Genomic DNA, 26,943 nt, shown 5'->3' on the forward strand with positions numbered 1-26,943 from the left:
ATTCCCTTCCAGTGAAGTGATGAGGCCTCAACAAGGCTATGCCTATCTCCCAATCTCAAAGCTGCCCCTCCTCTGTTTGGTCTCAGGGGTGCTGATGGTGACTTTGCTGGTGCTGGTCCTGGGGGCTTCATAATTCATGGCCAATGTCCCATAACCTAGCCTTGCCCTTTCAAAACAGCACCCTCACCAAACCCTCCTGGATCCCCTTTGGGAGCTTGCTAGCTGAATCCCGCCAGACCCTGACTGACACTGGGGAGGCCCTGGCCACAGAGCTGTCCCTCCCAGGCAGGAATCTGCTGGGGGTGTGGAGTGAGTGATGAGGAAATTGGGAGGAGGATGAAGAAGCTAATTTTTGTAAAGTGACAGGCAGGGTGGGGGAAGAGAAAAGTTCCATGGGGACAGAGCTTCAGTAAAGAGAGAGCAGAGAAAAAGTGTGAGGAGTGTGACAGGAGGCGGAGCAGGAAGAGGAGAAGGAAGAGGAGGAGGAGGAGGAGGAGGAGGAGGAGGAGGAGGAGGAGGAGGAGGAGGAGGAGGAGGAGAGGGAGGAGGAGGAGGAGGAGGAGGAGGAGGAGGAGAAGGAGGAGGAGGAAAAGAAGACAGCAGGATGAGGGCAGAGGAAGTGAAGGAAGAGGGAAAAAGGAAGAAGAGAAAGAGGAGGAGGAGTGGAGAAAGAAAAGGAGAGGAGGAAGCAGAAGGGAGGAAGAAGAGAAGAAAGATGAAGAGAGGAGGAAGAGGGAAGTAGAGGAGGAGGTGGGAAGAGGAAGGGAAGTCATTCAGAACAGGTAAGTCCCAGAAGCAGAGGAAGATAAAAGAAATGGAAACAGACACTCAGAGGTCATTCTGCTGTGTCACAGCAGGCTGGCCCCTTCCACACTGAACTCCCAAGGCATGAGACTCAATGGAGCTCCCACCCACCGGGAGCCCTCCTGTGTGTTGACGCTGTGGTCAGGGCTGTGTGGAACAGTCGGGGCTGTGCAGCCCTGGTATAAGGCAGGACTCACCTCCCGCTGCTCCAGGCAGATTTTGCAGAGCCACACCGGGTGCGGGCGGTTGTTGGCAGTCTCCACCCCACATTTGGTGCACACATTCTGGGGACAAAAGCACAGACAATGCACTGTGCACACCGGTGAGCCAGACATGAGCAGGGGGGAGGGCCCTGACCATGGAACCCCAGGATCTCTTGGTAGATGGAAAGATCTAGAACTGCCCTTTCTGTTTCCTTTCTCCTGTGATAGAGGCCTGACTTGAATTCAAGTCCTGACTTGAATCTGACTCCCCATTGCAAAAGTCTGAGCCACGCACAACATTGGTGGGGAAATTCTCCCAGAGTCTCTGCTACGAGGTCTGAGTTTCCTCTAAGCTCAGACAGATTCCTGATGCACTTCATACGAGGGAAGTCATCTGTCCATTCTGTTTTTATTTCTTCTTTCCTGCCCCAAAGGATCCAAAACAACCCTGACTATGGCTGCAGCCCAACTTGCCAAGGCAAAATAGGAAAAACTGAGAGGTCACAAAGTTTGCTATAGTTCAATGGCAGCAGCTGTGTTTCAGAATAGACAAAGCGTTCCCCAGTACCCCATTCTAAGAGAGGCACTTAGATCCATCTGGGGGAATCAGGCAGGCTCAGAGACAGGTCCTTGTGCCCTCAAGTGTCAGGTGCAGAGTCTGGGGAGGGGGCCTAACAGGCTAGAGGGAGGGAGGTCTTCTAAGACTCTTGTGCCCTAAGTCAGGGAAAGAGGACACAGAAAGCATCTACTCTGTGTGTGTGTGTGTGTGTGTGTGTGTGTGTACACATGTCTGCCATGCTCCACAAAGGAATCTTGAACTTGTTGCGCCACCACTGATACCCTGGCTGGCTCCCTCATCCCTGTGTCCACCCCCAGCCCCCCAAGTCCATTCTGGATGGAGCTCATGGAGGACCAGAGGGACTTCCACAGGGATGAAGCTTGGGATGACCTTGGGGGACAGTTGACCTGGGGATTACTCTTGAGGGAATCCAAGGAGCAAGCTCCACCCCATACCCCATACCCTGCCCCCAGTCCCTGCCCTCAGGTCCCAGGCAGGCCTCTGAGGGTGCTGAGCCGGGAAGGGGCACTGGTACCTTCTTGCAGTCCTCACACACCACACAGGCTGAGCCCAGCATGCCCAGCTGCTCCCCGCACAGGATGCATCGGTTCACGCCATCCCCCGCCACGTTCTTCCTCATGTTCTCCAGCCGGTCCACCAGGCGCCTGTGCAGAGACGGGGCAGTGAGGACTTGGACCACCCCTCCAGCTGTCCTGCGGGGCCAGGTGGGTGTCCTTCACCTCCTGTCCTGTGCCCTGAGAACCTGCAGGTGTCTGTGCCAGGAGACACCTTGCCCCACACCCACCAAACCCACTTATGCTTTATTAAGGAGCTTGCTGAGCTGTGTGCTGGTGCTCACACCTGTAATCTTAGCTACTCAGGAGGCTGAGAGCTGAGGATCACAGGTTAAAGCATCCCGGGCAGGAAAGACTTACCTCTAATGAGCCACCAAAAAGCTAGAAATGATGTTGTGGCTTGAGTAGTAGAGCACTAGCCTTGAGCACAAAAGCTCAGGGACAGTGCCCAGTCCCTGAGTTCAAGCCCCAGGACTGGTGTGCACACACACACACACACACACACACACACAGTTTCCACTCTCTTTCCACATTCAGCATCCAATTACCATCTTACAACAAGCATGCCTGACCCTGCATTGGATAAAAGGCAATGTGGAAGACAGGGTGACAGAGATGAGGGGCTGCTCAGTGTTTGTGTCTCTTCCTTGGCTCCTCCATGGTGAGGGACTTTGTTCTCTAAGGCTCCTCTTTGGGGCTGGGCTTGGTGCAGGTGGAGGAGCTGTGCCGTGACTTTGCCCTATGCCATCCCTGGGGACCTCAGGCTGAAGCACCCAGATACCCCCTCTTCTCTGAACCCAGCAGAAGGGCCTCCGTGACCTGCAGGGCAGCATTTGCTGACAGCCTGGTTTTAATGCCTGTCCCGCCATGAAGAGTACAACTGGTGGACACCGTGAGCAGCTGATGTTGTATGGCTGAGCATCCCCTCTGACTCCCTAAACTGCATGACAGATGCAAACATCTGGATACATCCATCGCCAGGGTGGTGCCTCAGAGGGCCGGGGCCTACATGGTGGCTTCAAGCGGTTTCTCCCATTCTGCTCTCCTCCCCTTTCCTCTCCTGTCTCCTGTTCTCTTTTCTTCTGTTGTTGTTTTGTTTTGCTTTTGAGACATGATCTCACCATGTAGCTCAGATGGGTCTGGAACTTGCTGCTACCTAGGCTGGTCTCAAACTTGCCTCTGCCTCTACTTCCCATGTGCTGGGATTAAAGGTGGGCACCACCAGCTCTGGCCTCCTGAAGCTTGTCGAGGGGCTGCAGGGACTACACACTCATTTCTTAGCACACATGCATGGTCACAGGTGGCACCCACATCCACAGGCACACCTGCAGTCACATGCAACCCCAGGTGCACACGGTCAGGACGTGCATGCAGGAACACACCTTCCCACCCATGCCCATACCCAAGCTGTTGCTCCTGCGGCTCCCAGCCCCCTTCCCCGGTAGACGAGGGCCGGAGCCAGGTACAGGGCTGATGGCTGTCCGCCTCTCAGCACCATTTCCTCGGGAGGGCCAGACTGGCCTCAGAAACATCCCAGCATCCCATCTGCACCCAGAAAAGACAAATGAATTCCCTCCGCACCAGGACGCAGGCATGGTGGGTTTACATGCTGAGATGAAGTGAACTGGGGGGCACTGGCTAAAAGCTGGGGTGCCACCAACTGACAGTGCAGCAGTCAGCCATGATGTCACAGAGAGGAGATGTGGATGCTGGGCTGCCTGCCTGCCTGCCTGCCTGCCTGTCTTCTCCCCTCACTCCCTCACACACACCGTCAGTTACAGAGCCACGCCAGGTGCGCTCTGCCTCATCCTCATTGGCAGGTGGGGAGCTGGAAGCCTGGGGTTTATCAAACCTGGCACTTTGCCAGGCTGAGACTGGACCGTCTGCTGTGAGCAGGAAGACGGCTGCTCTGGCAGAGCCCAGCCCGAGGCTCCAACAGGGGTCTCTCGGATCTGTCCTTAAATGACAGAGTGGTTCCAAGGCAAGGCGGGGGTCAGCACGCATCAGCCTCATTCATCCCCGCAGAGGGCCTGGCCCTGTCAGCCTCATTCATCCTCACCATGTCACTGTCAGTCACTGCCAGCACAGAGCTGCTCTCCCTCCCGGAGGACTGCTGGCAGGGGGCCTTCCAGGGCCTCTGTACCTTGGGGGTGGGTGGCCCATCTCATGGAGCCAAGGAAGGAGAGAGATGGGGGCAGTGCTCAGCTGGGCTGGTAAGGTGCTGAACAGGGAAACAGAGGCACACAGAGGACTTGCCCAAGTCCCCAGGGCAGCTAGGTGTGACACCCAGGTGACAGGAAGCAATGGCTCTGTTTATCTGGTGCTTATGCTAGGGCTTATGCTGGGGCTAGGCTCTGCTCGCCCCTCTGCCTGTCATTCCTTGTCCTGGAACACAGCTGTGAGTTTGTACAGCGGACAAGGGTCAGTGTGGCAAGGAGGAAGGGTGCGGGGGAGATAGAGTTAAATCACCTAACGGACACCTGAGATCCGTCTAATTTTGTGACTTCTCTGAGTCCCTGCAACCATCTGTCAACTGCTCTCCCTGAAGGCAATAGAGGAAGTTCAAAGTCTGGTGCGGCAGCGTAAAGGCTGTGCGCCATGGGGGAGCAGCTTGACCCCTCTGAGCTCCCACTTTCTCAGCTACCAAACAGAGGAGTCTGCTTCTCAGCAAGGACAAATGAGGATGAAAGGAAACAGCCTAGCACAGTGCCCGGAGATAAATGTTTCTCTCTGGAACGTTCCAAGGGGGTTTACAATCACAGTCCCATTACCACGAGCTGTGTGACTCTGAGTAAGCCGCTTGAGGTCTCTGTGCTTCTGTTTCCCTCTGTGCAATGGGAGGGATGAGGGTGGTGTATGCAGAACTCTGGGCGTGGTGGTAGTGGGGTGCAGGGTGCTTTGTGAGTGATCTGCTGAGATTCCCCCCACCTTAGAAGTTAGAACAGAGCTGGACAGGGTTGCAGAAAATGTCTTTCATTCCTCTGTGGTTCAGAGTCCCCCAGACTACAAGATGTGCACAGATGTGTGTGCACTCGTCTCCGTCACCAGCACCCCTCAGGCCCTGGGCCATCAGCAGCAGGCAGAACCCTAGGTCATGAAGACGGCAGGGGGAGGGATGGGAGACGGCTCCTTGAGAAAGAACAAAGTGGGGTGGGGCGGGGCTTGTTGTCTCTGGTCCAATAGGAAAGGACCCTAAGTGCACAGGGAAACCTGGGAGATTTATCACTCACATCTCCCTGGGTCCACATTCTGGAAAAATTCTGTGTCAACAAGATGAGGGTGGTGTTGGCCCCCACATGAGAGCCAATAGGAATGCAACAGATTCTGGGACAATTCCCGCCCCTTTCCTTCATGTCTCTCCAACATCCTCCTCCATCTCACGTCAGGATGTCAAGGTTAATGACAAACCCTAATTACTTTTTCGGGTCCATCTGTTTAGGAAAGCTGACCTCGAATAGAGGCCACCTTCCCAGGCAGGGGATGTGAGCCAGAGCCCGCAAGATGCCCAAGCCGGGAAGAAAGATGGACACAGGAAGGGCTGGATTTTCTCAGCGACTGCTCTGCAGGCCTTGGTCCTCAGAACTTGTGGATCTCAGCCACATGGGGCCAGCTCTGACAGCAGCAGGGCTGCAGCCAGGCGCATGAGGGCTGGGGGAAGTGCTGGAAGATTCTCCATTGTCCAGCTCTCCTGTTGCCACCCACCCTGAGCAAGCTCTCACCCGTTCCAGGTGGGTAATCAGGAATCTGAGGGCAGGCCTTGAGGAAAGGCACCTTGTAGAGATAGGAGCACTGTTCCCAGAGCCTGCCAGCCATGGATGGCCACCCCTGTGACCTTGGGTGGGTGACCTTGGGTAGATGACCTAGGCTGCCTAAGCCTTACCTACAAAATGTGGGTGATGGCAATGCCCAGCTGAGGTTAGGTCAAATGAAGTTTACCACACAGGGCTGTGAGCGTACCAAGCATACAAGCCCAGCATGGTAGCAACATCGCATTTATTAACACTGTCCTCACACGGGGATCCCACTCAGGTACTTGGAGAGAGAACTCAGCACCACAGAGGCCTCTGACCTGGGGTCTGAACCCAGAAGGGACCTCATCTCTCTGCAGAAACACCTACAGCTAAAGATCTTTAGAAGGAGTAGGAAGGATCCCGAGAGCCACGGCAACCTAGCTGATATGCAGGGAAATTAAGGCTCCCAAATCCCATTAGCCTAAGAGCCTCGGGTTTCTGCAGTGGGGTCCCCTGGCACTCTGCTTGCAGTATTATTTTTCATTATTATTATTATTGGTGGCACTGGGGTTTGAATGCAGGGCCTCACAGTTGCTGGGCAGCTGCTCTTCCACTTGAGCCACACCCTAATCCTGGACTTCCTAGGTCTAGACTTCCATCTTCTTACTTTCTTACTGCTTTCACTTAGCTGGGACATCAAGTTTCTACCACTATGCCTAGCTTTTTTGTTGAGATGGAATTTCACTACCTTTTTTTTTCTTTTGGTCTAGGCTAGTCTCAAACAGCTATTCTCCCAATATTCATCTCCTGAGTAGCTGGGATTATGGGCATGAACCACCATACTTGGCAAAAGAACCTCCCCCTCTCTCTTGTTCTCTCTCTCTCTCTCTCTCTCTCTCTCTCTCTCACACACACACACACACACACACACACACACACACTTATTTGGAAGTACTGGGACCTCCACTTGCTAAGCAGGAGCTCTGTCACTTGAGCCATGCCCCTCCACCCTCTTGTTTCATATCTGATGTTCCACCTGGATTTCACCTGACTCTGCTCTGATTCTGTTCCAGGGAAGGGAGGGTGAAACAGGAATGACAGCAGGCTGGAGCTCAGAAGATACAAACAGTGTTGGGCTTGCTTCTGGCAGGGCTGCCAGCCAGTCCTGGCTGTTGGGAGGATGCAGAGAAAGAGCTACATCTAGTATCTTCTGGGGGCTGGCCCCCACTGCCAGCAAGTCTCAACAAAGGTACATCCTGTTGCTGTGGATTTGGCCCAGCTTTCCTGGATGCCTCTCAAATCTCCTTCAGGGGAAGCCAGAGGCTGTCGGATGACAGGGAGTGCTCGCCAAACTGGAGTCTTGGGCACAATTGTGGGCCAGAGAGGCGCCAGATAACATAAAAAAATGAGCCTCGTTTTTCTTCTTAAACTCACTGCAAAATAGTTGCCATCCTTCACTGAGTATGTGCTCTGGGCAAAGTACTGCAATAATGCTCTGCATGCTAACAGAGTACTTGCTGAGGAAGATGTGCTATACCATCCCCACTTTGCAGACAGGGAAACTGAGGCACAGGGAGGTAAGGTCTCAAAGGAAATAGTGGTGGGCTGGGAATATGGCCTAGTGGCAAGAGTGCTGTCTTGTATACATGAAGCCCTGGGTTCAATTCCCCAGCACTTCATATACAGAAAACGGCCAGAAGTGGCGCTGTGGCTCAAGTGGCAGAGTGCTAGCCTTGAGCAAAAAGAAGCCAGGGACAGTGCTCAGGCCCTGAGTCCAAGCCCAGGACTGGCCAAAAAAAAAAAAAAAAAAAAAAAAAAAAATTCACAACAGAGCTTCTCTGGGACTGGAGAAGGATGGCCTATCACACAACTTGCTTACTGTCCATTTTTATAAATAAAATTTGTTTAAAAAAAAGGCAATAGTGGCAAAGTTGGAATTTGAACCCAGGTTTCTCTAACTGTGGAAGCCCACCTCTTACCAACTATGCTCTGCCACCATACTACCAAGTTGTTGGGAGAATGCTAGAGCACAGAGGACAAGGCAGAGACCCCACCAACTCTGTGTTGGAATGTTCCAGCTGGGATCTGCTATGTCCACAGAGATTCCCCATAACTTCACTTCCAGAAGCTGCCCAACAGCCATACATGCCTGACTGAGCTTGGCACCCTGGCTGCAGCTGATCAAATGAAAGATTGTATATGACATAAGCCAGCCAATCAGGGTACTTTCTCTGGGAATTTGGACCCTGGCTGTAGCTAATTGAATAAAGGATAGCATTTAACATAAGCCAATCAGGATACTTTCTGAGGGAATTTGTACCCTGGCTGTAGTTGACTGGACAAAAGAAAGCACCTGATGATAGAAGCCAGCCAATCAAAATATTTTCTTTGAATTTGGACTCCAATTGCAGTGATTGTATGAAGGATAGCACCACATAAACCAGCTAATCAGGGTAATTCCCAGGGAATTTGGTTCCTAGAAAGATTCTAAATTTCCCACCTACTGGGCCACAAGGTGTAGAAAAGATATTAGCAGGGAGAGGCAGAGCAATGCTTGCAATGTTCTCTCATTCACTTAATAAATACTTGGCTATGCAAATACCAGGCTCTGCCTGCAGCGAACAGAACAGGAACTTCCTCCTACTGTCTGCCTCATGAGAGTGACATATAATGATCAAAATAAATATGTAGAATGTAACCCATGCTGACGTTCACCCCATTTCCTGCTGCCCACTCTCCAGCCCATTCACATACCATCCGTTTCTCTCCAGCACTGCCCTTGCACACATCACACATCCCTCCACCACACCTTGTTTCTCTTCCACACCCACTGAGCCCCCTTTTCCTGTCCTTCCTCCCTTTTCATGAACATAGATGACTCCCAGAGCCCAGCTGAGGTCTAGACACACATGATCTTACTGAATCCTTCACAGGAAGGTGGCGGCGCGATTCCTGTCCTCTCCTCCAGCCAGCCAGTGAGCAAGCAGGGATTCTCGGGCAAAGGCATCTCAGGTTCCAGCACTTACAGAATCCATCTCTCCAGTTCTCTCTACATTCACTGCAGATATGTGCTTTCTGGCTGACTCTCTAACAGATGCAGAACTGTGCATATTTGCAGGACACAGTGTGATGTTTCAATACATGAATATAATGTATAACTATTGTGGTAACTGACAGGTTTCCCACCTGAAACATTTACCATTCATTACTGAAAACCCTCTCCACTGGCTATTTTGAACTACTCAATGAGTTGCCCACCCTAGCAACTTTATTTTGCTGTAAAAGGTTAGAAGTCATTTTTCCTACCCTCCTAGTACCCCTGGACCCATTAACTCTCCTCTTTCCATCCCCCTTCTCTTTGTTCTCAGCTTCTGGTAACCACTATGCTACTGTCGCTATAAGATCAGTTTTAAGCTGGACATGGTGGCACACACCTGTAAATCCCAGCTACCATACAAAGCCCTATCCAATCCCCCAGTAACACCCACACATGCATGCATACAAGCATGCACACAATCAGCTTTAGCTTTTGCATATATGTGTGAACTACTGTCCTTTTACTCTTTCCTCTAACTCCGCCCATAGCTGTGTATTCTGGCATCCTCATGGCCAATACCCAGAGAATTGCTCTACACAGCCGTCATCAGCTAAGGCCCCCATGCTCATGTCTAGCCTGCAATGACAGTCTCCTGGCCCCTATCCCAGACTTCTCCCTCTTCTTCCACATCCCCCAGATACAAAACACCTCACCCAGCCCACTCTCTCCTTGATCCTTTTACTTCCTCGTACCTCGCATCTCATAAAGCAAAGATCGCAGGTCCTACAAGTCACAAGTGACAAAGGCACCCTTCAGCCCCTCCCTGCATTACTGCCCTGACCCCCCGCCTCAGAGGCCCAGGTGGGGGTGTGTGGCCTCACCCAATCCGCTCCTGCTCCATCTCTTCCATCTTCTCAGCCCGAGCGATGACTCTGTTGATGATTTCCTTCTCCTCATCAGTCAGCTCTTCTTGCTTCCTCTGTCTGTCTGTCTGGGCACCAGGATGGACGGACCAGCCTGCTTGTAGCCTACAAGGTAATAGTAGAGCATGAGGCAGGATAGGAAAGCCATGGGACAGTACCCGGGATAGGGAAACCTGAGACCTGAGGGTCTGGGCAAATACAGTTCAAGTTCCTGTTGATACCTCACTGGTTGGGAGACTTGGTCAAAGGGATCAAGTCTCTTCAAGCCTCAGTTTTCCCATCTGTCCAATGGGACCCATTCCCATGGTCTTTTTGTACAGATAGATACTCCACACTGACATCTACAGCAAGCTCTGGAGCCTTAGGAAGATTCTAGAACAGGAGACCCCCAAGCCAGAGGGTAAGCAGTTCTGCCACGTTGCCATTTGCAGAAGATATTGATGTCTCCTTGTTCTTGAGGAAAGACCCCTAAATTATTTAAGCCTCAGGCCCCATGAAGCTCCACTGGCCTCTCAGATGAGCTAGGAGAGTGTCGGAAGGGAGGTGGAGAGGCTGGGGCTAGCAGGGGAAGGATCCTGACAAATGCCTGGAGCAGAGGGCACCGGCCACATGCAGGAAGAGGGAAGGAAGGCCAGCATGGCTGCCAGCCTGCCACCTGATGCCCGGCGTCACGCTTGCCCTTATGTGTGGCCTGCATGCTGGCTATAAGCTGGTGCTGTGTGCTCCACCAAAGACAACAGCAGAAGTGACTCCGGGAGAGACTGGCTACCTCAGCATCCATGGGGGGAGGGAACTCATGATGTCTGTCTTAAGCCACTAAGCTTGAAGTGATGATTTTGTTACAGCCTCAGGTCCCTGGGAAAACCAGCCTTTTGGAAGGTGGAGAGAGGCTGACATGAAACTCCATCTTCAGGGTCTGTATTCCAGTTGCTCTTGGTCAACGACAAAGTAGAGGAATTAGATCATCGAGAAAGGCAAAGTACTAGGAAAATAAAGTGATACAAGCAAAACCTCTGGGACAGCAGCAAAAGACCAAACCTACAAATCGCGGCCAGAGAGGAAAGAGAAAAGATACAAGCTAAAGGCATAGAAAAACATACTCAACGAAATAATAGAAAACTCCTCAAACCTGAGAAGGAAGTCATCCAATCATAAAAAGCTTTCAGAGCACCAAGCGTGCAAAGATCAGGAAAGAAACACCTCTCCCATGTCATAATAAAAACACTAAATATACAGAAAAAAAACTATGGAGAAGAAAGAAAGATACAGGAAGTTATAAAAAGCAACACGTAAAACCAAACTCAACAAAACAACAGCAGATTTTTCAAAAGAAACTTGACAAGCAAGGAGGTGATGGAAGGATACATGCTAAGCCCTGAAAGAAAATAGCTGCCAGAAACTCTCAGAAACGAAAACAAGAGAAGGTTTCGTTGTTGTTATTTTCCTTTGTTTCTTCCTTTGTCCCGTTGCTGATTTCTGTACCATTTGCCTGTTTTAGGAAGGGTAAGGGGGATCACAGAAATGGTGAGATAAAGGGTGAACAAATGCAGCAGTGATACTCAGTAGACACCATGTTGAAAATGAACTATACAACTTGTAGGGGGCAGTTGGGAGGGGAAAATACTGGAGAAAATGAGGGAAGAGGTGACACTGTTCAAAAAGAAATGGTCTCATTATCTGACTTACATAACTGCAACCCTTCTGTGCATCACCTTTACAATAAAATAGATAAATAAATAAAAAAGAAAATAACTGCCAGCCAAGACTAATGCATTCTGCAAAGCCATCCTTCATCACTGAGAAAAAAACAAAAACCTCCCATGATAAAAAAAAAAGTAAAGAAAGAAGTACAGGAATCCATTATTGCTAGCCAAGACTGCAGGAGACACATAAAGGAATTCAATACACAGAAGAAGAAGGAGAAGGAGAAGGAGAAGGAGAAGAAGGCGGCAAATACAAACAGGAAAATATAAGAAAGAATAAATCCCACTAGATTAGCAAATATGAATTAGAAAAGCAAAGATCACCAGAAATTCTTTATACCACCCAAAATTAACACTGAATGCTAATCATTTCCATTATTCAATCAAGGCACAAGGAAGGTAGGCTGGATCAAAAAGCAAGATGCAAGCAAGCAATTGCAACCCACAGAAATCCATCCATCTTAGTGACAAGCCACTGACCCAATCTAAAATTAGCAGGTGGAAAGAAATAACAAAGATGAGCATAGAGGGGCTGGGAATATGGCCTAGTGGTAGAGTGCTTGCCTTGTATACATGAGGCCCTGGGTTCGATTCCTCAGCACCACATATATAGAAAAAGCCAGAAGTGAAACTATGGCTCAAGTGGCAGAGTGCTAGCCTTGAGCAAAAAGAAGCCAGGGACAGTGCTCAGGCCCTGAGTTCAAGCCCCAGAACAGGCAAAGAAAAAAAAAGATGAGCATAGAAATTAGTGAAATGGAGGCTATGTGTATTAAAAAGCATCAATGAGGGGCTGGGGATATGGCCTAGTGGCAAGAGAGCTTGCCTCGTATACATGAGGCCCTGGGTTCGATTCCCCAGCACCACATATACAGAAAACGGCCAGAAGTGGTGCTGTGGCTCAAGTGGCAGAGTGCTAGCCTTGAGCAAAAGGAAGCCAGGGACAGTGCTCAGGCCCTGAGTCCAAGGCCCAGGACTGGCCGGAAAAAAAAAAAAAAAAAGCATCAATGAAACAAAAGGTGATTATCTGAAAAGATAACTAAGATGAATAAGCTCTTAGCCAAACTGACCGCACAAAAAGATTGGGGGGGGGGGACTCAAATTAATAAAATTAACAGATGAAAACAAATACCAATGAGGCTCATTAGAGAATACCATAGTATTAATATACCAACAAACTGGAAACAGGCCACGTGTGTGCTTAAGAGGTCTCTATCACATCTTCCTTCTTGTGTTCCCCACTTCTGTTCCTGGCTTGCAATCTGGACCCCCTCCATATATTTCCTGCCTTTTCAAACAGCTCCAGGCCCTCACGGAGCCCAGAGGAGATCCCAGCCTGGGGTGCAGCGCAGGCCCTCCAAGAACACAACCAGCTCCATATCCACCTGGAACAAGTTACTCTGAGACAGGCAGAGGGCCTCCTGTGTGACTTGGTGCGGCTCACATCTGGAGCCCTGACCTCCAGTCTCAGTGGCTTTATTTATTGACTGGTTGATTTTTTTTTTTTTTTTTTGGCCAGTCCTGGGCCTTGGACTCAGGGCCCAAGCACCGTCCCTGGCTTCTTCCCGCTCAAGGCTAGCACTCCGCCACTTGAGCCACAGCGCCGCTTCTGGCCGTTTTCTGTATATGTGGTGCTGGGGAATCGAACCTAGGGCCTCGTGTATCCGAGGCAGGCACTCTTGCCACTAGGCTATATCCCCAGCCCCAGACTGGTTGATTTTTGATGACAACAGTGGCTCAGGTGCTCATGGATGGGAATGACTGAGCAGACTGTTATCAAAACAGTCCGTTACACAGCAGGAGCTGACCTATTCAGATCAGTATTTCAGATCAATGTTATTTTAAATTATAGGTGTGAGGAGTTCCCCGTAATATTTTTAATGCCCTGGGCCACAAAGGGTCTTTATCCAGTTCCACTCATCTTTCCTTAAATATTTAGCTTGTAAGCAAAATATTATTCAAAGAAAAGCTTCACTGCTAAAGGAAGTCTAAAGTGTACTGCAGCTGACCCGCTCTATCTCTGGTTGCCTTGTGCTTGAGAAAGAAGGGAAGGGCTGAGAACCGTTGGCTGTGGACCACAGAGCATGACTTCAGACCCCACCTGACTCCAGCTGCCCCTGAAGCACTGCCTGGTGACTGTGAGCTGCAGGGCCTCAGTCATGAGGGCTGCAGGTGGAGCCCGGCCTCCTCCCACCGCCTCCCCTCCCACAACACCGACATCATAAATACCCGCCAGATGTCTCTATTAATAAGGCAGAGCACCCCAAAGGCGTGGGATGATGGAGTGCTGTCAGGCCAAGGGGCTCTGAAGCCTGCCACAGTGGCTGGTAGGCACTAAACTCATTTTTTTCTTCTCTCTCCTTCCTTCTCTCCCTGCTCTGACCCAGGACGGCAACTCAGGCAGGTGTCTGTGGGAAGCCTCCCTACCTACTGCTCAGTGAATGAGATTTTAATGAATCTTGAAGGAAAGAAGAAGGGAAGGGGAAGGGGAGGAGATGGGAGGAAAGGGGGGGAGAGGGGAGGGAAAGGGAGGGGAAGGGGAGGTAAGGGAAAGGGAGGAAAAGGGAGGAGAGGGGAGGAGAGGGGAGGGGAGGGGAGAGGAGGGGAGGGGGGAAGGGAAAGGAAGGGAAGGGAAGGGGAAAGGGAAGGGGAAAGGGAAAGGGAAAGGGAAGGGGAAAGGAAAGGAAAAGGGAAAGGGAAAGGGAAAGGGAAAGGGAAAGGGGAAGGGGAAGGGGAAGGGGAAGGGAACCAGCACACCCTTACTCCAAAATGTTTTGCATATGCTCTGTTACTGCAAAGCCCTCTGGGATGAAATCTACCCTAGCCAGACTAAAGAGGAGTGCAGAAGAGATGCTGTGGCCCTCAGAATGGCACGGGGATCCCTGACGACCTCTGGGCCACACTGAATCCCACTCAGCTGTTGTGAAATTCTGCAATGGCTCTCACAGGTTGGCTTTGCACATGCTGTTCCCCTATGTGGAGCTCACTGGCTCCTATAGGTGCTCCTGGTCTCAGCCTATATACAACTTCTTCCAGAAAGTTCTCTCGTTGTGACCACACACCCCCAACTTTGGACTAGAGGATATTCCTTGGCTTCCCACAATCATAGCTCCTTACGTGCTGGAGTGCATTGGCTGGTGACGGGCTGGTTTGAACTCAGGGCTTCAAGCTTGCTGAGGCAGGTGTTCTACATTAGACCCACACTCCAGTCTTTTCAACTTGTTGTTTTTCAAACAGGGTGGATTTGTTTTCAAACAAGTTTGGATTGTGATCCTCCTATTTACACTATTTAGGGCTAGGGTCAGGGGTAGGGCTAGGGTTAGTGTTAGTGTCAGGGGTTAGGGCTAGGGGTTAGTGTTAAGGCTAGGGTCAGGGTTAGAATTAGGCTTAGGTTTAGTGGTAGGGGTTACCACTGAGTAGGTGGGTTAAGGTTAGTGTTAGGGTCAGATTTAGGGTGAGGTCTAGGGTCAGGTTTAGGGTTTATGGGTTAGCATTAGGGCTAGGTTCAGGGTTAGGTTTTCGTTAGTTTTAGGGTTATGGTGAGGATTAAGTTTAGGGCCAGGCTCATTTTTAGTGTTAGGGATAGGTTTAGGATTAGGATCAGGGTGAGGGTTAGGGCTATGGTCAGGGTGAGAATTAGGGCTACAGTTCGAGTCAGGGTTAGGGGTTATTGTTTGGTCTACAGTTACTGTTTGGGTTTAGGGTCAGAGTTAGGGTTGTGGCTAGGTTTAGGGCTACTGCCAGGGTAAGGGGTAGGGCTTGGGATGTGGTCAAGTTTATGGATTATCCCTGAGTAGCTCGGAGTACCATGCTAGCTTTCTTGGTTGGGATGTGGTTCTCCTGAACTTCCACCAAGGCACTTCTCCAGCCAAAATCTTCCTCTTCTGAAACTACTGAGTAGGTAGGATTGCAGGGGTGAGCTACCATGCCTGGCTTGTTGCAAAATCATTAACCCTACCAGATACCAGTCATATTTTCTTTACACCTATATGTCTTGTATTTACTATACCAGTTAGTTTACTCTGTACATACGTTTTAATAAAGGAGGGAAGAAGGGAGATGAGGAAGCAGAGAAGGGCAGGGCGAGAGGAGGTGTGGAGGGGAAGCAGGGCACGGCGGCACTGAAGGTTGAACATGCCCCCTATTTCTTTTTTTTCTTTTTTTCTTTGAGAAACTTTTTTTATTTTATTTTTTCTGAAACATTCGTTTTTTCTGAAACATTTGTTTGCTTGCTTGTTTGTTTTGCTTTTTTTGTCTCATTTACAGCTATAAGAGAGTTATGGCCTGTCATTCTTCTCATCCACTAATACTAACAGTAATAAGCTGCCTTTATTTCCAGAATACATAATTAGCCATAGGGGCAGAACATCTTAATACCATTTTCATTGAACCCAAAATGAATCTTCATTTTCTCAGTATTTACAATAAATTGAAGTACACTACTAAGGTAATGCCAATGTTGGAAGCCTCTTGGAACATAGTCAGCTGAACTCCAATTACCACTGGCTGTATTCTTTTTTTTATTTGTTTATTGTTATTATAAAGGTGATGTACAGAGGGATTGCAGTTACATAACTTAAGTAACTATGCCTTCTAAACATTCTTTTTTTTATTAATTGAACATAAATTTTTTTACAAGGTGTTGTGCAAAGAGGGTGCAGTTACATAGTAGGGCAGTGTGTACATTTCTTGTGATATCTTACAACCTGTTTTTCCATCCCTTGTCTAGGTCAGGTAGACACATATGCAATATACAATGTATCAAGAACATATACAGTGTTCACAGACGAGCATGCCCCCTATTTCCAGCCTCAACATTCAGGGGACCTCTCTGAGTCCTCAGACTTCTCTCCTCGCCCACCACCCCAGTTGAGAGAAGGGAAGTCTGGGGTCTCAGACCCATTTTACAGAGAAGACCAGTAGGACTCCAGGAGTTGAGGCCTGTGCTCGAGGTCACAGTGGCAGTGAGTCCCCGAGCCCATCCTGTGGAAGTGACAATGTCTGCTCCTCATGGACAGGGCCCGATACCCCATCTGCAACACTCACTTACTGAGTCCTAACAAGCATGTGGGTGTGATGAGCACACCTAGGGCCCGTGGGTTACGGCACGGACGCGAGGTCACGGCGACCTCCGGGAGGTGACACAGAGCACCCTCCACCCTCAGCTGCTGCGATGATGGAAGGCATCCATGCTCTTCTCATCTAAGAACCCTGCTCCTAGGGCTGGAGGTGTGGCTCAATTGGTAGAGCACCAGCCAATGAGCAAAGCATCAGGTACTAAGTTCCAGCCCTGTTCTCACATACACAAAAAATAAGGAATGGTGCTTCCAGTAAGATCCTGGAGATGGGTTACAGCACAGTTATCAAACTCGCTATCTGCAGATTTCCGATGACAGGGGGTCGAGGATGCCCCTGCAGAACATTTCCAGGCATTCTCCAAGTGTGCAATGTATGGGGGAGCTGTTTTAGTAACTAGGATTTTTGTTTTTCTATACCTCTTCTAACCAGCCAGTGCAGGAACCAGCCAAGCTCGATTGTTTACAGGAAAATGAAAGCGTCACGAAATACTTACTGTTCCTTATCACTGCAGGCAGGCAAAGCAGGGAGAGAAAAAAAAAAAACAATGAAAAGTGAGGTAAGAAATCTTCACCCACTCCAGTGCGCTATGGCTGCACCAACCACCTCGTGCCTGGGGTGATGACCTGCCCCATCTTTTCCTGCCCTTGGATATCTCATTCCTGTGCATGTGAACATGGCCACTTCCCTGCAGGGCTATGAAACTGACCACTCGGGCCAGCGCATCCCTGAGCTGAGCCATCCTTCGGTGTGGGAGGAGACGTTTTTGGGTGATCCAGAATGCACCATGCCAGCTTCCTTTTGCGTTCTGTTATTGCAAATGCTGGTGTGTTGGGCCCACATGAGTCTAGCCCTGAGCCCGGAACCCCAGAATGCGTAGGGCCCTAGTTTGGGGGAAGTGAGTCCTTCTGTTGTAGATGGAGAAATAGTATTTCTATTTCCCTAAGTGTGCAAACACAGGCGGGTTGTCTTTGTGCCTCAGTTTCCACCTCCCATTTCTGGCCCCTCTGGCTGGCAGACTTTGTATCCAGAAATGAATATGCAATTTCAGAGAGCTGCTGCTCTCCCCGCGACTCCCTGTGGGAGGGCCACTCTACTAAGACAGGAGCCCATCTAAGACAAGAGCCAGTGCAGTCCTTCCTTTTTGCATGTGCAGGTCCTGGGGCTTGAACTCAAGGCTTGGGCCCTATCTCTGAGCTTTTGCACTCAAGGCTAGCACTCTCCCACAGCTCCACTTGCAGCTTTTTGGTGGTTAATTGGAGATAAAAGTTTCATGGATTTTCCTGCCCAGGCTGGCTCCAAACCTCGATCCTCAGCCCTTGTCTCCTGAGTAGCTAGGATGACAGGCGTGAGCCACCCCACCTGTGTGGGGCCATTGGCTCCTTTCTGACCCCAGCGAGGCTGGGTCCACATGTAATCCCTGAGCTCGTGGAGGCCAGCAGAGGAAGCCATCTGCAAATCACAAAGTCAAGAAATGTCTAAGGCTAGCCGGCAGTTAATTAAGACTCGGATCCCTTCAATTCCTGGAGGGAGATGTGAGAATTAGCCGCATTAGCACATGGCGGTGGCGGCGGGCGAGACAGCATTGGGGACGGCTGTGATCTGCCCGTTAGCATTTATCAAAAATTCATTTAACTCTCTGGGAGCGTGCGGGAGTGGGTGAGCGAGGCGGCCGATGTGTCTGGAATGACAAACTTCTGTGCGCATGCTCCAGAGAACGCTCCGGACGCCTTGCCTCGATAGTTGTAATGATTCTGATTGAAATGGTGAGGTTGATTGTTTGGCTTCATCGCAACTGAAATAAACTCTGATGGATGGTCTTTTAATGAACTGACAGTTCTTCAATAAAAATAAATATTTTACCCTGCCTCCCTCCAGGCAGCTGTTTATCTTTCAGGCACACATTTCTTTTGGCAGACAAAATACTCTGTGCAAAGTAAATCTGGGTCCAAGAAGGCATTACGGGAAGGGAAACTTAGCTAGAAGCTTCTGTGGAGAGGGAAACTGGCCGAGTTCTACAGTATGCCCCAAATGGCAAAGCTCTTAGACCCCGAGGTTTTATGCAGAAGTGTCTGGTAAGCAGACAGAGGACTTTTGCTTCAGATTATATATATTGGTGGGGGAAAAAAACACAAAGAAACCCCCAAACCCTCACTTGGGGACAGTGTGATGGCCACTCCTGCAATCTCAGCTACGCAAGAGGCAAAGTTAGCAAGACCCTATCTCAAAACCCAAGCTGGGTGTTGTGGTGAATGCCTGTAATCCCAGCTATATAGAAGGCAGAGGAAAGAGGATCGTGGTCATTTGTTAGCCCCAGACCAAAAAATGAGATCCTATCTGAAAAAATAAACAAGCAATAAGGGCTCTGGGCATGGCTCGAGCAGTAGAGCACCTACCTAGGAAGCAGGAGGCCCTGGATTCAAATCGCCAGTACTGTCAGAAGAAGAAAAGCAAAAAAGAAATCCTCCCCCACAATGTCCTTGACAAATTAAAGTGAGCCTTTCAAACACAGCTGGGGCCCACTTACAAACTAGGGGATCCCCCCCCACCCCGCGCTTCTTCTCAAAACAAGTAGGCAACGTAGGCCTCATCGAAGCGCCATTTGTTTCTCCCCCAAAGACTCAAGTTATTAAGAAGATAATATGAGTTATGGGCTAAGGACAAGTTACAACCTTCCGAGTGCCTGCACCTTCGTCTCAAGAAGAGAAATGCCCTGATGTGAGCATGAGCCCCACGGAGCCACCAGCCGAGTGAGGAAAGGGGGCAGGCCCACAATGACGACGCTCAGACCACACAACCAATCGGGAAAACAGTTCAGTCAAGGTTGGGTGCCGTAGCGCATGCTTGTAATCCCAGCACTCAGGAGGCTGAGTCAGGAAGGGTGCAAGTTTGAGGCCAGTTTAGGCCAAGTAGCAAGACGCTATTAAAGAAAGAAAAAGAAAAGAAAAGCCAGGCGTGGTGACTCAAACAGATAACCCTCATTCCTTGGGAGGCAGAGATTGGGGGATCATGACTGAAGGCCAGCCTGGGTAGAGGAAGTTCACGGGACTCCATCTTAAGTAAGGGCTGGGCACCGTGGTGCCCTCTTGTGATCCCCAGTGACACAGGGAAGCACAAAGATGAGGCTCACAGGGCAGGCCAGCCAAGGCCCTAGGTGAGACCCCCATCTCAAAGGTAAGTAGTGCAAAAAGGGCACAGAGCACCTGTCAACCTAGTGCAAGGCCCTGAGATCAACCCCCACTATTAAAAACACAAACAGGTTCAATCAAGTGCCTGCCAGGTGACTGCGACATGTCACTCCCGGGTAATCATGGAAGAGAAATCAAGTCATGCTCAAGACAGAGGCTTCCCTATGATAGCCCAGGCCTAGAAACAGTCCAAACAGCCGTCAGTGGGTTAATGTGCTATAATTCAGCCACAAAACACCATTCAGCAGTGAGAAAGGAGCACACACAGTTGATATGCAAAAGAATAGGGTTCCATCTCCAAATAACTGAAGTGAATGAAAAGTACATATATGTACAGGCCAAAGGTACATATTGTATGTTGTCATTAATGTGAACCCAATATAAAATTAATTCCATTAAAATGAAATTCTAGGAAATACAAACTAATTTATAGATACAGCATCAGCAATTCCCTGGGGATCACTAATGGTTAAAGGTGCGGGGCGGGAGGGGACTAGGAACTTTCTGAACTACTATATATACTCATTGTCTTGATTACTGTGATGGCTGCACGGGTATAAATGGATGTTTGAAAGTTATAGAATTCTACTTTATTTTAAAAGTGCACCATTGAGTTAACATTAATTATATCTATCCCTTTTGAGATACGGTATTACTATGTAGACCAGGCTGGCCCTGAACTTACAATCTTCTTTCTGGAGTTCTACTCACCTGCCACCACACTCAGCCTAATTACATCTATATAAGACCATTTGAAAAAAAAAATGGCAGCTGGGTGCCAATGTTCATACTTGTCATCCTAGCTTCTCAGGAGGTTGAGATCTGAGGACCACAGTTCAAATCCATCCAGGACAGGAAAGCCCATGAGACTCTTATCTCGAATTAACCACCAAAAAGCCAGAAGTAGAGTTGTAGCTCAAGTGGTAAGGGCCAGCCAAAAAAAAAAAAAGCTCAAGAGACAGTACCCAGGCCCTAAGTTCAAACTCTAGGGCTGGCACAACAACAACCAAAAAATTAAAAACTGTTTAACAAATGGATAAAAAAGAGAAATGGAGGAAACAAATTGGATCAAATTATATTATATGCATGTATGGAAATATCACCGTAAAACAATGTACAATTCATACACACTAATAAGTAAAGAATAACATTATGAGTTCAACGTTGAGCAAAGGACAGGAGACTCACAACATGGTCGAGTGCTGACAAGTAAACACATGTGCACAGGCTTGCACGCCATCCAGTCCAAATAAGGACAGTGAGGCTGGGGAGGAGGCAGAGAGCCACCTGTCTCCACAGTGAAACCGCTCAGATTGAGCTGGACCCAGACGCCTCTGCCTCACGCCCGGCCCTCTCCTATTCCAGGCCACTAGGAACAGGAAGCTCTGACCTCACAAGGCAGGCCTCCCCACCACAGCAAGGACATTTAAACTTTTCTCCACACCCCTGCCTGTGGACAGTGAGGACCCCACCTGCTCCCTCACCCCAGGACCCCCAGACTTACTTGGATTGCAGGGGCCGGTCGCTGGGGTACATCCAGCGGTTGGAACTACTGCGGACCGCAGTGTCAGTCATGGCGGAGGGCTCGCACACCTGTGAGAGGAGGACCAAAGAGAAGGTCACCCAGAGGGCTGGCCACTCCTCACATCCTCACCCATGCAGGGATGGAGACGGGGCTTCCCGGCTGTCTACCGGTCACCCTGGATCCAAGGGTGGCCTCCCACAGGAAGCCACAGTTACCTAGATGGGGTAACAGGCCAGAGCCAAGCACTCCTACCCTCAAACCCCAGCTCTCTCCATTTCTTCCCTTCCAGATCCCCTCAACTGCACCATCCAGAGGAGATGTCTCTGCCCTCAGCTTCTGATTGGCTTCTTTCGGTGGCCAATGGGATGGTAGGGAGTGTGATGTAATCAGAGGCTTGAGGATGCTGGACCTCTTTCAGAGGTCTGCTTTTGGAACCTGTGGACAGTATATGAGAAGCCCAGGCTAGCCAGCCAGAGGAGAAACCACAGGGCATAAGGCCACAGTTACCATAGCAATGACATGAAAACAAGCCCAACCAGCCTAGACCAACCCAGTGGCCAGCCTGAAGAGTCATGAGACACACAGCAGTTGCCAACTTAAGACACTAATTTGCTGGGTGGTTTGTTGTTATCAAGTGAGTACTGACTAATCAAGCAGCCTGTCATGGCAAGACAATTGCTGGCCTTTGGCCCAGAATCCTGGGCTCTAACTCTATCTCCCTTCTTTTCTGAGTGTGTCTGACACATTTTCTATGCTCTCTGAGTTTATTAAACTTCCTGCTCTGTGGGCCTGCCCTGCAGGGTGGCCAGGAAGAGCTGGGGAGTTAATGCGTGAGAAGGAGCCTTGTTGGCCCCCATGTTTCTGAAGCCTCAGCAAGGAAAGTCACTGGAAGCTGGGTCTGGGTCTCGATTCTGGGCCTGGTGAGACACCACAGAGGCTCACTGCAGTGTCTTTGCCTGTCTAGAAATCACCTGCGTAGCACTGGAGGTGGGGGGCAGGTAACATCACCTCAGTTTTCCTTTGGAAATTGAGTCCTCTCTCAGTATCAATCTTTGTGGTTCAAGTAAAACTTACCCAGTCCAGCCCCACCAGGTCAGATAATGGACCACTTTCAGCAAATCAGTGATTAGTTACATCACTCAGTCTGTTGTGATTGGTTCAGGGAGAGGCACATGACCTGATCTCAGCCAATGAAATCTTATTCTGAGACTGTGGCTAGAAGTATATGGGAAGATGCATTTCGTCCCTGCCCCACCCCCCCCACCCCCAATGGAACCACTGATAAAACAAACTGCTGTAATCATTTTCTCCATCATGCAGAAAAAGCTTGCCAGGATCAAAGCAGAGCTGGAGCGAGAAAGGCTGATCCCTGACAATGCTGTCAGAATGCTGGACACAGACAAGCTCAAATCTATTCTGGCTGGTTGGCTATTATGAGTCTATGTTCCTTCCCCTTGCTCCCCCCAAGTCAAAATTTGACTTGAATTTGTGCTGTTTCGACTCTTGCAAGTTCTCTCAGGAGAGAGCCTCAGGATGAGACCCTGCCACCTTACAGCAGGAGTCCCAAAGGCAACCAGAACTGGCAGGGCCTGGACAAGATGACATTTGGCCCTAACTCCTCCTGAAAGTCTCCCCAAACCTGAGGATCTGCCACCAAGCTCTTTGGGGAACAGAGGGCATTTCTAAACCACCCTCATGGAGGCCTACTGAGACCTTACACTGATGATTAAAATTCAGCGACAATAAACAACACTAATTAAAAGCAAAACTAAGTACTTAATAAGACAAATGAGGTGGGATATTAGAAGTCAGGATGAGAGCTGGCATTAATTAAAAACAAAGACTAATTTCTTTCCTCTTTAAAACAGACTCTGGAGGGGATGACAGTTGGGGGGGGGGTGTTTCTAGAAAAGCTTTAGCTTTTACGAATGTGGGACATGCTATGTGGCGGGCACAATCTCCCCAAGTCCCCCTCCCATGTGTGGGCACAAGCCTGGTGCACACACACACATATGCACATACATGCATATGCACACTTGTACATATGTGCATACATTTGCACACATATACCCATACATACACACATGCACACATCTTTACCACACATCTCCTCCTAGCCACATCTATCCACAGCCCAGCTCTTCCTGACCCTCCCTCCCATCGTAACATTTGAACCCAGAGCCCCTGGCTAGAGGAAGAGAACTTCCAGTCCCTCAGGATCCAGCTGGGGCCATTCCCCTGGGGAGTGGAGCTTCAGAAATCCAACATGCTCAGAACAGAGCTTCTCCCTCTCCCATGAATATGAGGTGGTGAGGACCCGCCACCTACCCCACTCCTCTCCTCTCCCCGCTCCTCCCCACACCAGGCTGGGGCAAGTAACAGGGAAATGAAAGGAACCGCCAAGTGCCTGGCCTGCCCTCCAGCCACCCACCCCCAGAGCATCAGGATGTTGGGCACTGCCGAGGGTGGAGCCTCTCCCTGCAGGAGGATCTGCAGACAGGTGTCTCAGGAGTAAGCCACACAAGCCCAGGGAGCCCCATCATTTGTGGGTTCCGTATTTATGAACCTGCTGGCTAGCTCAGATTTGTTCATAATCCCCAAAATCAATACCCCTGGCTGCTCTGATGGCCACTCACAGACAGCAGAATGAAACCTGAGTTTCCAGCCAACATATCCTCCTCCTTAAGCCCCCAACTGACATCAACACTCGAGCTCCCATTCTGGAAACTAGCTTCTTGTCAAGGCCTATTTACTGCCACTGCATTTCTGTGGGGTTTTCGTTCCGTGGAAGGGGTGCTTTTGCTGTTTATGCCCCAAGCACAGCATTGCAGTGTCGTCTAGTGCTCTCCAGCACAGGAAGGCTGCACCTGCACCTGTCTTGGGGAGAAAAATGTGTGGTAGATGAGCCTGGTGCAGTCATGAGCTTTGGCGCCACTGGCCACGGATTTGACATGAATGAGATGGATGCTATGTACTTATGAAGGTTGTTTCAGTACCCACAGCCAGGTTATGAACTGCCCCGTGATGAAGATGGTGGAAGGGGACGATGACAGGAACCCAACCCTGCATTTCCCCTAGAGTGACGGCTGAGTGTCCGCAGGACTTGGGAGACAGGACTACCATGAGAAGTGAGAACTGACCCTGTCTCTTATATATGTGTGAATATAGATTATAGTATATAAAATAGTATTGTATATTGTCATATGATTCATACAGTATAAATATATATCTTATAATAGAAAACACAATGTTATATGTAATTAATGTTGCATAACCATATAGTAAAATGTCAAATATTAATATGTTTCAAGTATTCACATATTATATATTGATATCATATGGAACATATAGAATGCATGCTGTGTGGTATAGAATATGTATTCTATAACATATGATGTATGTATCATATACATTGTATATTATATATAGCAGGCATACATCACATACAAGACAGAAACATAGTGTAGAGTACAAACCATTGTATGTAACAAATCATAATAATTACAAGCAAGTATCTATACTATAATATATAACATAGTTGTATGCATTGTAACTATACTAACAATATTACTATATTTATGTTATCGATAACTTAATATTTGATGTTCATATTTCCTGGTATTGCTAACATGTACATGTTAACAATGCTATCAATGCCATTCTCTGGCTTCTGCAGCTGTCATCTGTGTCCTTGGCTCTCAGCATGGGGTGAATGTCCCGACAAGTGCTTGTTGGGTAGGTTTGCTCTGGTGCAGTGGGAGCAGGGATAGATAATGGCAGAAGTGACGTACAGAGGAATTTTGAGGAAGTGCCTGATGTTGAGGCTCCTTCTGGGCCAACTTGTCCTACGAGAAACCGAGGGCCTGGGCTGGGGATATAGCCTAGTGGCAAGAGTGCCTGCCTCGGATACACGAGGCCCTAGGTTCGATTCCCCAGCACCACATATACAGAAAACGGCCAGAAGCGGCGCTGTGGCTCAAGTGGCAGAGTGCTAGCCTTGAGCGGGAAGAAGCCAGGGACAGTGCTCAGGCCCTGAGTCCAAGGCCCAGGACTGGCCAAAAAAAAAAAAGAGAAACCGAGGGCCTGGGGAGATAGAGCAGGAGGCACTGCCGGAATGACTTAGGGATTCAGCCGAGACCAGCAGACACTTAGCAGAATCCAGCAGCCTGATCAGAAGGCGAAGCAGGGCTGGGCAGCAAATGCATTTGTGTGTGTCATTTCCGTCTCCACTGTGGGCACAATGAGCTCATAAGCAAAAGGTTTGCAGACAGCTGAGGGTAGGCCCGAGGGCGGCTGCGGGTGGCTCATCCCCAGCCAGGCCACCCGGCGCAGGCTCCAGAACTTAGGGGGGGCTCTCAGAGCTGAGGCCAGGTGAGGACTGAGCCTCTCGGTACTGACTCAGCTGAGGTAGCTATCTGCCTTGCAATTCTGAGCTGTCGGGCCTAGAATCACACCCTGGCCAAATCCAACACTTTATGCAGCAGTAAAAACCGGATCCCAGAGACCAGATTCCTGCCTCAATTTGCCTCTGCTGGCAGCATGGTCTGGTCCTAAATCCCACTCCGGGGCACAGTGTTCAGAATCCACCAGAAACCGTAGCACGCTGGGGGCGGGGTAAGGGCTTTCTGCATTTTCCTTCTCTTGTTTCTCTCTGCTGAGGAAGAATCCTGCACTCAGGAGGACTCCCGGAGCGCCAGCTGCTCATTCCTCTAGCAGAGCCCACCTCACGCACGTCCTGCAGTGCAGATCGTATTGACAATGAGGTAAGTCTGCCACTCACCCTGCCGCAGCCGACCCGGCCATGCTGGTATTGACAAGGAGTCAATGAGGTTTATCAGGTGACAAATGACCCATCGATTGGGCTGCAGAGCTGGATTTATGGAAGACCTTGGCTTGCTTCCCCATCACCCGAGTCCTCAGGGCCTCCCACCTGCACGCCCTGTCCTAGCAGGTGAGTTAGAGCAGCCCAGAGACGGACTGGGGTGTCCAGTTCAAGCCAGGGGCATTCGGTCAGCCCTGTCCATGCCCATGTCATCCAACAAATAGTTCCTGAGCCCGGCACTGCGTGCCCGGGACTGTGGAGTGCAGACTGCTGGGGAGACAGTGGTCAGTGCAGGAAATGACCCCGTCCTGTGTGGACTGTGCACTGAGCACCGAGTGCTGGGGAGGGGAGGGGCGCACAGGAAGGGGAGGCCTGGGCCTGGGGAAGGGGTCACAACTTTAACGGAAGTGAGCAGAAATGGACTTATGTGAAGATCTGAGGAGGACGTCATCCTAACAGGCATCATTCTGACTCCAGAGTAGCCGGGACTACAGGTGTGTACCACCATACCTGACCTGCCACACACTCTTTTTTTTTTTTTTTTTTTTTGCCAGTCCTGGGGCTTGGACTCAGGGCCTAAGCACTGTCCCTGGCTTCTTTTTGCTCAAGGCTACCACTCTGCCACTTGAGCCATAGCGCCACTTCTGGCCGTTTTCTGTATATATGGTGCTGGGGAATTGAACCAAGGGCCTCATGTATAGGAGACAAGTACTCTTTGCCACTAGGCCATATCCCCAGCCCCTGCCACACACTCTTAATGGGCCACTGAGCTCCATGTGCCCGGACATCTGAGAATGCTA

The 26,943-nt window shown here is 49.8% G+C and overlaps 1 protein-coding gene across 1 annotated transcript in view; it reads right to left on the reverse strand.

Annotated features, from left to right (window-relative positions):
- Window positions 1-21,593, reverse strand: part of Rph3a (rabphilin 3A) — a 37,746-nt gene extending 16,153 nt beyond the window's left edge. The window contains exons 1-6 of the mRNA XM_048340921.1: window positions 21,574-21,593; window positions 21,301-21,389; window positions 17,105-17,116; window positions 9,791-9,937; window positions 2,102-2,231; window positions 1,002-1,088 (exon numbers count right to left, since the gene is read on the reverse strand). Coding sequence (XP_048196878.1) covers window positions 1,002-1,088; window positions 2,102-2,231; window positions 9,791-9,937; window positions 17,105-17,116; window positions 21,301-21,371 — 447 coding nt within the window. The 5' untranslated portion in view covers window positions 21,372-21,389; window positions 21,574-21,593. The remainder of the gene's footprint in view (window positions 1-1,001; window positions 1,089-2,101; window positions 2,232-9,790; window positions 9,938-17,104; window positions 17,117-21,300; window positions 21,390-21,573) is intronic.
- Window positions 21,594-26,943: the final 5,350 nt, after the last annotated feature.

This window comes from Perognathus longimembris, chromosome 3 (assembly GCF_023159225.1).
Source record: "Perognathus longimembris pacificus isolate PPM17 chromosome 3, ASM2315922v1, whole genome shotgun sequence".
Classification (NCBI taxonomy): domain Eukaryota; kingdom Metazoa; phylum Chordata; class Mammalia; order Rodentia; family Heteromyidae; genus Perognathus; species Perognathus longimembris.